The sequence below is a fragment of the Aplysia californica genome, unplaced genomic scaffold, assembly GCF_000002075.1.
Source record: "Aplysia californica isolate F4 #8 unplaced genomic scaffold, AplCal3.0 scaffold00442, whole genome shotgun sequence".
Lineage (NCBI taxonomy): Eukaryota > Metazoa > Mollusca > Gastropoda > Aplysiida > Aplysiidae > Aplysia > Aplysia californica.
The window spans coordinates 497,912-512,536 of record NW_004797712.1 but is presented as its reverse complement, the minus strand read 5'-3'; the positions used below and the strand labels follow the sequence as shown (position 1 = coordinate 512,536).

The 14,625-nt window shown below is 38.8% G+C and overlaps 1 protein-coding gene across 1 annotated transcript in view; it reads right to left on the bottom strand.

The window, feature by feature from the left end:
* Window positions 1-14,625, bottom strand: part of LOC101859805 (ankyrin repeat domain-containing protein 36B) — a gene marked incomplete at its 3' end in the record, with an annotated part of 57,247 nt that overhangs the window by 11,394 nt on the left and 31,228 nt on the right. The window contains exons 10-17 of the mRNA XM_035971473.1: window positions 13,368-13,645; window positions 12,618-12,680; window positions 10,708-10,813; window positions 9,408-9,425; window positions 5,151-5,341; window positions 3,595-3,690; window positions 2,568-2,693; window positions 1,248-1,352 (exon numbers count right to left, since the gene is read on the bottom strand). Coding sequence (XP_035827366.1) covers window positions 1,248-1,352; window positions 2,568-2,693; window positions 3,595-3,690; window positions 5,151-5,341; window positions 9,408-9,425; window positions 10,708-10,813; window positions 12,618-12,680; window positions 13,368-13,645 — 983 coding nt within the window. The remainder of the gene's footprint in view (window positions 1-1,247; window positions 1,353-2,567; window positions 2,694-3,594; window positions 3,691-5,150; window positions 5,342-9,407; window positions 9,426-10,707; window positions 10,814-12,617; window positions 12,681-13,367; window positions 13,646-14,625) is intronic.

The window sequence follows — 14,625 nt, the reverse complement described above, 5'->3', positions numbered from 1 at the left end:
GCGCGTGCAAGCCCAGTGTTGTAGACAAGAGAGGCCAGCATTAGCAACTGTCAAAGCTTTTGTGAGTACTTACTCCATTCCCAGCGCACAAAAAGCAGTTCAACCACACAAAAACCTCCCTCATGCCATATAAAAACATGGTCCCCACAGCAAAGGTTTGGTTACACAGTCACTACAGTGACTGATAATAAATAATTTCACAAAATAAAACTTCAACATACAAATACAAAGTGCACCACATATACATCAAAGGCAACAGCAACAAAAAAATATTAGGACCAGCCTTTTTAAGCAGCATTGAACTCTCAAATTTCCAGATTAAAAAAAAAATCTCCCTAACACAGTTACATGTACACCGTCCAGTGAAAAACAACTGACCTAGGACTGATTCACACAGACATGACATGCTGTGCCTGCTATAACACAAAATTGAGCATAATCAAAGTAAACTGGGATCACAACACATAACTTTGCTGACCCGAAATTGATACTGTCTTTTGTTCAAGATAGACGTTTTCCTTGAGAGGCCAAAACTTGTTTGATTCAGCAAATTCTCAGAGAATTTTCCGCAATTTTGATTGTGTTGATATAAGTACAATTGAGTATATCTTTCAGGTATTAAGTTTGATGTGTAATGTCGATACAAATGTCTAAAAACCACGCAATATTGAGGCAAGACAGTAATATCTATGGTTAGCATGACATCTTAGCCCAAAACAAGAAACACAGAACATGGGCAAGCATTCAACTGGGAATAGCAAAACGAATAGATTCTCTTCTCTTCTTCTTCCTTCACTAATCAAAAAAATGCCATATGCCCCATTGTTGACACTATAGAGCACCACCAACATCTGATCTGAATGACTGACATTACTAAGCAGCCTATTGGCATTTAAACTGAAACAAAAAAAATAGCACGTTGAGGTTTTTTCCTGAAAAAAACCAGTTATGCTCACAAATGCAAAACATCTTTGAGACATTCTCACTGAAATTGTTATTCTCACACCAGCAATGGAATGCTGACAGGAAAGTTCTTGTTTTATAAGATAACAAAAGAAAATGCCAACACTAAGTTCAAGATGGTGGTTAAAATTGAATTGATAAGGGTCCAAAGTCAAGCAGAAGAATGTAGCACAAAAGATACAAACGGACAAGCACAGAGAGATAAATATGCACTGTCCGTGGCAAACTCCGCCATTCCAAAACACAACACAGAGCATACAGTAATGGTACAATGCAACCTGTACCTCTTTGGTGATGGTAGCATTGGGCGGGGGAGGGGTGGGGGTTGCAGCCACCGCAGGGGTCACTGGGTTTACCAAATCCTCAAGGTCACTGTCCCATTCTGACACCTGAAGGGGAAACAGAAAGAGATGTCATCTAGAACTCTTTCTATATCATGTACCTCTGCACCAGTGCCAGTGCAGTTGTCATCAATTTATATACCCTTACCTCAGAATTACAACGTTCTATCTACTCAATACCTAGTTTTGAGAAATTAGTATTAAAATTTTTTAGTTTTACAATATTATGTCAAGCTTTTACAAATGCAATTCTTTGAATATCTTGACAACGACTCCGAATATCTCTACGATTTTAATAGAGCCGGTAGAGCATTTGGTTTCTGACATCATGGTCTAAGTAACTTAAATCAGCCAAAAATGTAACATAGAACTCTGTAATTCGAGGTAGTAATACATACAGTAAGTCTGTCAGCCACTTCTCTAATTAAGAACAGCAGCAAAGTACTCCAGTTATACATTGGCTCCTTTCCTTTGTCTGGCTCTCTTTCTCTTTATCCTTTCCTCCTCCTCCCACTCCCCCCCCCCTTTACTTCTGTTTCTCTCTTCCTCTTCATCCCCCCCTCTCTTTCTCTCCCTTTCTCTCCTCCACCCCCCCCCTCTCTCTTTCATAAAACTTCTCTCACTCTCTTTCCATCTAAATACCTCTTTCTCCCTCTCTCCTCATTTACCCACTAATCAGTCTTTCTTTCTCCTATTCTTGCTGTTTGTCCATATCACATCCTCTGTCTTATTATCTACTTGTCGGCCACTCTCTCCCTCTGAATGTCTTTTCATCAACCTGCACCTTTCTTCCTCCCACTAGGAACAGCAGGAAAGCACACTGATCTTACAAAGGCTTCCTCCCTTTGTCTCTTACCCCCCCCATGACACACACACACACTTTTCCCCCTTTCCTCCTCCCCCCCCCCCCCCCAACTCCCCCCCACACACACTTTTATTCATCTATCTATCCATCTTTTCACCTATCAACTTTTCTTTACCTTTCATCATTCATACATCTCAGAGACATCACATCGGCATCTGTGGTGTAGCAGTTAGACACTTTGCCGTCACAGACAGGAGACACAAGTTTGATTTCATAGTGGGGAGAATTTTATCGAGTACCTCGACCTTTCTGCTGAGAGGTTGTATCCCTCTCAGTCCAGGTCGGATCTGACCGGTAGGGTCTGAAGCCCACCTTCTAAATTAATCTAAATTATGTCGGTGGGGGCATAAAAAAATGTCTATATTTACACCCCAAAAAAAATATTCGACATCACTTACACTGTCCTTGTGCTGTGGAGGGCCTGGGGCAGCGGTTGCTGACGCAGAAGGACCAGGCTTGGACCTAGCACCAATGTTCTCTGCCTCTGTCGTGTCCCAGGCACTACTCTCATCGCCAGAGTCAACCTGAACACAGCCAGAATATAATGAAACAGCCTTATTAAAGCCAATATTTTTGTTTAGTTTAACCATAGTATGAGTTTTACAACACTTGCAACACAAGTAAGTCAGATTAGTGCTGAAGAATAGACAGCACTTACAACACAAGTACTTCATATAAGTGTCGAAGATTAGGTGTGTTGCTAGAGAGTAACACAGTAAGAAAAGAAAAATAAGAGATAAGGACAACAGATGTTTGATAGAAAAGAAGGAGCAAAGCACATCAGAGCACCTGCCAACCATCCATCATTTCTATTTCACTGCCATTAAAAACATGACTTAAATTTTCTGATGTTCTCCAATAGGCCAAAGCTATATGACGCACTACTACAAAATTGAAATGCAGCTTACAGTTAACCAAAATGAAAACAGATACATTTCTCCAAGCAATTGAATAAGACAACAGCAACTACAGCATCAACTTCATCAACTACACGCACCTGACACTGAGACAAGTGAGAAAAAAGCCTTGTGACACTGACTTATTTTGCTCATCATTCCCCTTCAACTAAATAGACCAATACCCTTCTGCAGACCTAACTCATGCCTCAGAAAGCAGTGATGTTAATCTAACAGTTAACTGAAAGAGGCTGGGGTGCACAGGTCATGTAGGCTCAGGAGATCACAGCTTACAAGCTTAATTCTATTTTGGTACATATAAGCAAAGTCCAGCTACAGTCGAACCTGCTGTAACGGCCACCTGTCCAAGAAAATCACCTGTAAAAACAAAACACTTGCGTTTTTTTCTGTAGTATAATAACACAGTAAAAGACGTACAACTGTCTAGGGTAACCAATTTTACTCCATGACAATGGTTAGCTGTTTTGGACAGTTTCGACGGTATTGAGAACATAGAAAATACACTTACAGCAGGGGCTTTGATCAGTGTCTTTGTCTGTGCTGCTGGCTTCTGCTGGGGTGATGTTGGCTGCTGTTTTCCTTCACCCGAACTCTGCAGGCTGGACTGGAGAAGGGAAAGATGGATTTATAGTTAGTAATCACAACTTTAAGACTTCAGGATCCTGTGAGAGAGAGGGAAGAGAGAGGGAGAGAGAGAGAGAGAGAGAGAGAGAGAGAGAGAGAGAGAGAGAGAGAGAGAGAGAGAGAGAGAGAGAGAGAGAGAGAGAGAGAGAGAGAGAGAGAGAGAGAGAGAGAGAGAGAGAGAGAGAGAGAGAGAGAGAGAGAGAGAGAGAGAGAGAGAGAGAGAGAGAGAGAGAGAGAGAGAGAGAAGAGATCTGCCGATAAACAGAGAGATATACAAAGAAAAAGGAAAAGAAATAAACTTTCAACACATACCAATATCTAACACATAAAACAATTGTGTTGTTGTATTACCATTTCATTAACGCCTCCACCCCCAACCCCAAAGCATTTAGGTATTATCAGTATTCATCAACGAGCACAGCTTTTTAAAAAAAAAAGGGGGGGGGGGGGAGAAACAATATACAGCTCGATAGAACATTCCTTAGTTTTAGAAATCCAAATAGTTTGGCATCGGAAAAACGCTGAAATCTTTTGGTAAAGTACAAATTTTGCTATGTGCGTGTTTTGAATACAAAGAATACACATTGGCTGCAGAGTGTTAGACTCCATCATAGGTCACTCTTTAAAATGGTGTATGACTGAGTTTCCCATCAAGCAGTCAACAAGTTTTTAAAAAAATTTTAGTAGAGTTTTTACGTCCCTCGCAACTGCATAAGGTCATATGAGCGCCAAAGGGTGGATGTCAACAGAGAAGTCCATACAGGGAATCAGGCTTACTCTGCTCACCTCTCTAGCTTCAACAGCACAAAGTCTGCTTCAAGTATCAAGGCACCCCGGCAATAGCAGTTCACAATAGTGCGACAAACATACAAAAGAAGTAGAGGCAAAATGACGATAGTAAGGATTGAGAAAGAAAAAGCAGCAGTTCCCTGTTGCAGTTTAGGCACAGTTATGAGCATGACATTGATAAATCAGCCCATTTACAATTCTACTGTACATAAAAACATGTTAATGTCCCCTCTTTTGTTTTTTTGTTTTTGTTTTTGTAAAGTGTTTTACGGCGCTCGCAACTGCATAAGGTCATATGAGCGCGCGGGACACACCTAATATTTTTAGTTGGTAGGAAATTTTGAATTTTGCCCGGGTGACGGTCGAAGCCTACTCTAATCGATTTTAGACCACCAAAGGATCTTTAACGTGCGCAACTTGCACACGGGCCCTCCGAGATTTTTCATCCTTGTCCGAGAAGGCTAGGTGTCCCCCCTTTGGGAATGGCCTAAAGACACTTCAGTCAGTAGCACCGCCGTGGGGGGTGGTCAACAGGTTAAAGAAAAATTTAGGACCTGAAAATAGGTTAACTATGGGTGTGTTTTGCTTTGTGCATTCTTGCTATGTGCATTTCTAGAAAAAACTAGAGCCAACAAACTGGCTTGCCCTTACATTTCCCCACTTCTTGAGTATGCCAGGCCTGGGCGTGGTCATGATGTCGGAGACAGCAGAAGAGTCCCACTCGTCTACCCCAGGGCTCGGATTGGTCGCCTTAGGAGGTGGCGAGGCAGGCAGGGCGGGGGCCGAGTCCGACATCTCGCTGATGTCATCCACGTCGCTGATGCCCAACTCATCCATGAGAGCTGCGACAAACATGCAATGACGTTTACAAAGGAATATAAAGACAACTTCTAATATTATGGCATGTACTAATATTATGCGCTGATGGAATTAAACTTATAATGCCCCTATAAAGATAGCAGTTTTGGGGGATTTTTTGGTTTTCGTAAGAGTCTTACAGCAATATGCAACACAAATACATGTAAATCACACAAGTGTCGAAGATTAGAGGTGTTAATAGATAGTAACATACAAAGAAAAGGAACAGAAGAGATAAGGAAGATAGCTGTTCCATATAGGAAAGAAGGAGCAAACCACACCACAGCACCTGCCAACCACCCACATAAACATAGTAAAGCTGTTTAGAGAGGCAGGACCTCTGATGTTACATCTATTTCTGAAATAACTAAACTAATGGGGAGGTTTAGTTTTAGTTTTAATAAGAGTTTCACGGCACTTGCAACACAATAAGGTCATATAAGTGAGGAAGAATAGAGGTGTTACAAGAGAGTAACAAACACAAAAAAGGAGGAGGAGAGATAAGGACGACAGATGTTTAATAAGAAAGAAGAAGCAAACTACACCAGAGCACCCGCCAACCACCCACTAATGGGGTGGAGAGTCTTGAGAATACCACATATAACCCAAGTTAAAAAATGCTCTAATTGGGATTCAAACCAGAGCCATCCCCATGATAGTATGACACCCACAAAGCTATCAGCATGGCCAGCAACAAAAGTGAGAATTCAAGACATTAAATTTGAAATGTTGACCTAATATTATAATAAAGTAAGGCAATATAGATTGCGCAGAGAAAATCAGTTGTCTTTCTTCTAATATGAATATTGATATAAAATGGCACAAACAGAAGACACTGAACAAAACTAAAACTATTGAAAAATAGAATAAAGTCTTTAACACAACTGGTAAAACTACATAATCATAGATATGCACAAGGCAAAGAACACAGAGGGAGAAGAAAACAGCTAAAAAAAACATGTGACTGCAAATTCCTACATAAAAGAAAAGATATTGATTTCCCTTTTTTTCCCCGAAAATAGAGAGACAATAAACTAATAAGGTCTTTACTCATGGTGTTCCTATATTCTCAGCATTTTTATGACTTTGGACTTCACCATGCAGGTTATTCATAGATCAGTATTTTATTGGCATCTTCAGATAAAAACCTTTGTTTTAAATGTCTAACTACATCACAATATTCTATACTGTTCTTACGAAAGTTCTTCTTAAGCTGATAAAATAGTGGGAAATACAACAAAACATACTAAGTCCTAAGAAAAGACAAACTAATACTGAGAAAAGTACTAGCAAGGTGGCAAGAAAATAATTTTTCAAAGTGATGATTTGCCGTAGAATTGTGAGGGTAAACCACAACAAAGAAAATAAAATAACAAAGATGTAAAATTATATGGCCACACAAAAAGAAAACTAAGTAAAAATAATATTGACAAAAAGGAAGTATAATATGTAAGAACTGAGACAGCAGAAAAAGCCATGTGATTTGGAACTGTAATAACAATAGTAAAGACTGTCACTGGTGGTAAAACTTGTTCACGAAATATCAAATAAACTCTCAATTTTTCAAATACTTATAGACGACGACTTTATCCTTCCAATGTCTTTCATTTGAGTTGCTACGTTTATTCATTTATTTACTCACTGTCTCATAGTCACTGCCTATTAGTTTTAATTAGGTCATTAACACGCCAATGGAAAAAGATAAACTAGACAATGAAAACAAATACAACTGTAATTTCTTCAAAAGCAGCTCATAAATCATATCACCACTGTGCAAGGAGTCAAAAATATCACAGCTGACACTTTGTCGACCCAAATTAACACAATCTAAGTTAAAAGTAACAAATTGCTCATCAATATTAACTCTGCGAACATGTTTGCCTGAACAATGCACAACTTTTATAAAGTTGATACCCAGTCAATGGTCTATAAAAACAAAATTTCATAAGATTTCCAAAAGTTTCCTCCTCCCCGAAACAAAATATAACCCCCCCATTTTGAGAGAGGTAGGTGCCTTGAAAAAAGATACGGCTTAAATGCTCCCATAAATCAAGATTAACACGAAATTCCTACCCAACCAGCCCATTCAAACATCATATGAAATAAAATCAGATGAAAACTTTTTTACATTGAAGTTTAAAAGCTTCATCCAATATTTCTGACTACTTTTAATAAATTTTATCCCAGTATAAACTATTCACACTATGACTTGGCAAAACAGTTTTAGAATAAAATTGTTAGAAGTTATCAAAAAGTACACCGCACTCATAGATGATAGTTCAAAACCAACATTATGCAATTTCAAACTTTTTGTGTTGACGACTTTTACATAAAAATTGTGAAGGCAAAGCAAAAAGGAAACATAACAGTGAAGAAAAATGTTCAAAAGAATTATCATAGAAGTAAATGAATGAATTCATACTCTATCAATATAACAAAATTTCTCATAGTTCATTTTAAGTAAACAATATCGAAGCAAAGGAATGAGTCACACTCCTTTGACATAACAAAATATCCCAGAAACGAAACTATTCGTTAAAATTTGATATTATTGTGACAATCCGTTCAATTGTGAAAAGTGACAACTTGGGGAAGTAAACAAAGATCAACATCAAGAACAAAGAACAGGCATCAGGAATCCCGGTGTCTGAGAAAAGTGGATGGGTATAACGAGAGCCACATTTGGAAGGAATTGATAGTAAATTATGTTCACATTTGGAGGGCATTGGTTGTAAATTATGTTCACATTTGGAGGGCATTGGTTGTAAATTATGTTCATATTTGGAGGGGATTGGTTGTAAATTATGTTCACATTCGGAGGAGATTGATTGTATATTTATGTTCACATTTGGAGGGGATTGATTGTATATTTATGTTCACATTTGGAGGGGATTGATTGTATATTTATGTTCACATTTGGAGGGGAATGATTGTATATTTATGTTCACATTTGGAGTTGACTGATTGTAAATTATGTTTACATTCAGAGGAGATTGATTGTAAATTATGTTCACATTTAGAGGGGATTGATTGTAAATTATCTTCACATTTGGAGTTGATTGATTATAAATTATGTTCACATTCAGAGGAGATTGACTGTATATTTATGTTCACATTTGGAGGGGATTGGTTTTAAATTATGTTCTACTCCCCTGTCAACACAACTCATATCATTTAAGAGGCAGACTGCTTCAATCCAGCCAGTAAGGGCCAGACCTGTCTACCAGGACTTTGTATTCAGCAGAAAGAAGCAAATATAATCGAATATATTATCATTTTCCCGATGTGGGAATTAGACAAAAAAAATACTCAAATGTTTTGAGTCTAGGGAAAAGCAAATTATCAATACCTATTGGAGTTGATATTACAGGGAGGAAGGACAGAAGAGCAGAAACTAACAACTGCACATAGTAATACGGAGACTAAGTTTCCACAGAGAGATAAGAAAACTTTCTAAATTTATGACTTGGGCTCTAAAAATGTTAAGTCACAGTACGGAATTAAATTTTCACATGCAACATTATTAATTTACTGAGCCCTACTTATTTATCTATCAAATCTCTGTGTACAAGAATAGACACCTTGCATGAACAAGATAGAAGTCCTCACATTTAGAAACATTTAGACAAAATTGTTCACAAGGGTATCTTCAAATAACTTTTTCATCAAGGGTCATTTAAGCCAGCCTGCATACTGACAACCCATGTCACTTTCATATACGCGCCTACAAGAAAACAAATTGAATATAAAAACCGTTTTGCAGTTTTATACTTTATCAAAGATAGGCCCATATTACCAAATTTATTTTAGAAGGCAAAATGAAATTGCTCTAAAACACAAACAAGAAACTGAAGAACTGAAGAACTAATACAAATTCTAAAATGATTAAAAATCTACAATACATATAGAAAAATGAGGGTGTGTTGGGGCGAGGAGGGGGGGGGGGGCAACTGTAACAGGCTAACATAAGAAATTCAAACTGAAAGAAAAACAGTCAACCAACACCACACTCCAAACACTCTAGCATAACAACAGCATGACCATGCATACCTGTCTTTTGAGTATCCCCTGAGTGGCACAAATCATGAGTGGGGAAAGAGGGAATTCACATATACAAAAACATACTTTTGACATGAAAAATGCACAAAGAAGAGCTAACCATCAAATGCCAAGCCCTTAAGTTTCAATAAAGGTCAGGTCACACAATAGCAAACAAACACAAATAGAAGCATGGCATACCATAAATTAACAAAACAGAAATACATATGTGAGGCGTGCTGACAAAATGAGTTACTTCTCGCAATCCAAGAATGGAGATATCAGCCAAAAATCGACACTGGGGTCAGATTTACAAATTTTCAATTGACCCCATTTTCTTCAGGTCTACCGTTTCCTTTATAACTCCATACTTACAAATTGTTCAAACTCCACCTATCAAGTTGATGTATCAATTTTCATAAGGCTGAAATCCGAGAAGTAACTCATTTTGTGCGCACACCTCACATATTTAGGAATAATTTCAAAGAAAATTATCTTAACTATGACAGTTTTGAAAACATTAAGACAAAACATTTATTAAGCCCAGAAAAATGAAAGTCACATCCCATTCATAAAACATTATAAAAGAACTACCAACTCTATGAAGCCAAATTAGAAATTAATAAACACTTATTACATAGTTGAGGGCTTCATATTATATTAAAACTTGTCTACAGTTCATTTTCAGAGAGAGGACCGTTTCGCCAGACTGACTTACTTTTTAAACACAATTTTAAGAGAACTTACAGTCTCTCTCCACTTCAATTTCTTTTTAATTGTTCAACAAAGCCACGACATAGCTACTGAATTCTCCATTGCCTTTGCTGATATCACAGATACACATTTCAACTTCAAAGTTGTAAACTAGAGAGGTCTTTGGGGGAAATAGCGAAACCACAAAACATCACAACAAATAAAAAGATTGGACAGTAAAAACACGAAAGGGGAACACGCCCATGCAGAAGTCTACGAGGAGGATGCGAACTAAACAAACAAAATCAGTTTTTTGTTACAAATCCTGTCAAATACGACTAGATCTTCAACTGCATTTAACTCACTTACAAGCTGGACTGAATGAACAAAACAGGGATGCGAGCTCTGATAGAGTGTGGAAAAAAAAAAGAAAAACCTTGAGGACAAGCTCCCATTGACATATCATAACAACGATCACCTGATTACCGTTTCATTTTTATGCACCATCACATTGCAGTATCTATGGTCACGAAAGGAAACACAGACTACAACATTCCAGATTCGAGTTCTACGTTTTGTAAAGAGTTTTGTGAAGGCTAGGCAATGATGGTTAAGTTACCTCTCATCTTTTCATGTGATGGAGAAACGCCTGCTGAACCAGCTGCCCCTGTGGGCACATAGCCGGACTCTGTAGACGGGACACTTGGCTTGGCTGGGGTTGATGTCTGATGAATATGCACAAAAATGAGTCAGAATAATAATGACAATAATAATAACAACAACAACAATAACGGCAACAATAATAATAATAATAAACTGTCCTTATCACCTCAATATTCATACCAACATTATGTCATCAGTGCCAGACCTGGACTTTAAGCAAAACCCATGAAAGTAAAATCACTGCATGCGAAATTAAATGTCTCCGCAAAACCCTTCCCGTCACAAGACGAGACAGGCAGAGAAATGAAGAAGCAAGAGCAGCTATCGGCACAGAGTCCATCCTGCGTTACATAGAAAGACAGAGGATAAAATGGTTTGGCCACCTGTTACGCATGTAACCTAACCAGCCAGCCTCAAGAGCCTACAACACCAAGCACTCAGGCTATAAAGGAAGAGGAAGGCCACGCAAAAGGTGGATCGAGGGTGTCAAGGAAACCCTAAGAAAACATAACATCCCAACTGAAAGAGCTGCGGAGCTGGCCTACCATAGAAAACTGCATCTCCCCTCGACGCTTAACGGCAACAGAGGATGAAAAAATAAAGTAAAGTATAGACTGTCTGTCTTTCAGCTGAGATGTACTCTAAGCAGCTTGGATAGGCCCTGGCAGCCCACCTCAGAAAAAGATTTTAAAAATGCAAGGATGGGGGTATAAAAACATTTTCACAACGTACAATATTTTTGTTGATGTAACAACATTATCGTATTGACAATGACCAAAAAAAATCTTTGTTTATCTCACAGTGAGAAATTTGTTTTGGGTCGTTTACAAAGGTAGTGGTGTTACATAGTTAAGGTGCACTCGTTCTCTCTTCTCAATCTCTCTCTCTCTGTTTCATTTGTAGCACTGTGTGTTCAGTAAACTCACTGCAGTTGGTACGACTGAATTTCTATTTCTGTCTGTTCTTGCTTTCTTAGAAATAAGTCAGTTACTGCTGGTCGATAATTGAAATTTCGATGCCAGTGGGTGGCTATGGTCACACAGCATTATTTCCATCTTTTTATTTTAGTTAATATTTTATCATATCGTGTTGTATTGTGTTTAACCTTATCACATCGACTGCTCAAAGTAAGATTTCTGTTTGGTTTAGTAAGAGTTTCACATCAGTGCTCACAACTGCATAAGGTCATATGAGCATATGAAACAGACAAGTTGATGGTCTTCATGACTGTTCACAGAATGGCTTGGTTTCATTTTATGGTTAGGTTGACCACTCTGTCATATTATGTCACTTTTCAAAATGGCGTAAGGCGGAGTCTTACACTAAGCAGTCAATGTGATATCTTACTTCTTGGTTTTAGTTGTAGTAGAGTTTTTACGGCGCTCACAACTGCATAAGGTCATATGAGCGCCAAGGGGTGGATGTCAACAGAGAAGTCTTTACAGGGAATCAGGCTTACTCTGCTCACCTCTCTAGCTTCAATAGCACAAAGTTTGTTTCAACTATCAAGGCACCCCGGAAATAGCGGGTCACAAAAGTGTGACAAACATGCAAAAGAAGTAGAGGAAAATGACGATAGTAAGAATTAGGAAAGAAAAAGCAGCAGTCCCCTGTTGCAGTTGAGGCACAGTTATGAGCATGACATTGATGAATCAGCACATTTACAATTACAATTCTACCGTGCATAAGAACTCAAGATGTTAATGTCCCCCTCTTTGGGAATGGTCTAAAGACACTTCAGTCAGTAGCACCGCCCTAGTGGGTAATTAACCACTCTGTCATATGTCACTTTTCAAAATGGTGTATGGCGGAGTCCAACACTAAGCAGTCAAAGTGGTATCTCACTTCTGTTCTCACTGCACTCACCTTGACCTGTGGCTTGGCACCAGGGTCATGGACGTCGGACTCTGCCTCTGACTCTGTCACAGTCTGGAGTAAAGATTAGAAAAAAAAGAGTACAGTCAAAATTGTTATAAGATGGCCATCCATTGTCCAAGACAAAAGCAACTCTTTTTAGACAGGTGGACGTCTTACAGTGTCATAATAATGTAAAATACATGCAAGACAGAAAATGGAAAATGGACATTTGTACAGGAGATTTTCTTGTACAGGTGGCCATTAGAGCAAGTTTGATCATACTTATAAGATACAAGTGACACCTTTATATATACATAAGATTAAATGCATTCAAACCGAGCAAATACTTGTGCCTGCTGTTGGATACTTCTTCAGTACGTTCAGTACAGCTTTATAACAAAATAGTCTGGGGAACTTGAACCCCATGCATTTGCATTAAACAATGGGGGTCTTACAGAGGATGATAAACAATCAACAAAGGCCAATCAAAGCCATGGACTTAATATATTGTAGATTTATGATGTTGTGGTCTTACAATATCATGGACCTATGATATCATGGATTTATATTATCATGGACTTACGGTATCATGGACTTATGATACCATGGACTGATGACATCATAGCCTGATGAAATCATGGACTTGCAATATCATGGAGTTATGAATTTTGTAGACATAAAATAATGTGGACTTATATTATTGTAGATTTATAATATCATGGACTAACAAGTCATGAACTTAAAATGTCAACGACTTACAATATCGTGGACTTCCGACAGCTCCTCGTCTCTCTTGAAGGACACTCTCTGAGTGGAGTTTTTGCGCTGTGCCACGGGGGAATCTCCCCAAGAGTTGTCCTCCCCTGATGTCTGGGATTGCCAGGAAGTCTGCCGAGCAGATGCCACGGCTGCTGCTGCTGCCCTCTTACCCTCGGCAACGGCTGCTCCTTGTGTCGTCGGCATGCCCATCTGGTCATCATCATCATCTGCTTCCTCGTCTTTTGGGGTTTTCCTTGGGGTTGGACCACGGAATGATTCTGCGGAGATGAAATTAGACTTGAGGACAGACAGACAGACAGACAGACAGAGAGAGAGAGAGAGAGAGAGAGAGAGAGAGAGAGAGAGAGAGAGAGAGAGAGAGAGAGAGAGAGAGAGACAGAGATCTAAACAGACAGAATGATATACAAAGATAAAGGAAAAGCAATAAACAATCAACACATACCAATATCTAACACATAAAACAATTGTGTTGTTGTATTACCATTTCATTAACGCCTCCACCCCCAACCCCAAAGCATTTAGGTATTATCAGTATTCATGAAGGAGTACAGCTTTATAACAAAAAAAGGGGGGGGGGGGAGAAACAATATACAGCTCGATAGAACATTCCTTAGTTTTAGAAATCCAAATAGTTTGGCATCGGAAAAACGCTGAAATCTTTTGGTAAAGTACAAATTTTGCTATGTGCGTGTTTTGAATACAAAGAATACACATTGGCTGCAGAGTGTTAGACTCCGTCATATGTCACTTTTCAAAATGGTGTATGGCGGAGTTTCCCAACAAGCAGTCAACAAGTTTTTAAAAAAATTTTAGTAGAGTTTTTACGGCGCTCACAACTGCATAAGGTCATATGAGCGCCAAGGGGTGGATGTCAACAGAGAAGTCTTTACAGGGAATCAGGCTTACTCTGCTCACCTCTCTAGCTTCAATAGCACAAAGTTTGTTTCAACTATCAAGGCACCCCGGAAATAGCGGGTCACAAAAGTGTGACAAACATGCAAAAGAAGTAGAGGAAAATGACGATAGTAAGAATTAGGAAAGAAAAAGCAGCAGTCCCCTGTTGCAGTTGAGGCACAGTTATGAGCATGACATTGATGAATCAGCACATTTACAATTCTACCGTGCATAAGAACATGTTAATGTCCCCTCTTTTGTTTTTTTATTTTAGTTTTAGTAGAAGTGTTTCACGGCGCTCGCAACTGCATAAGGTCATATGAGCGCGCGGGACACACCTAAT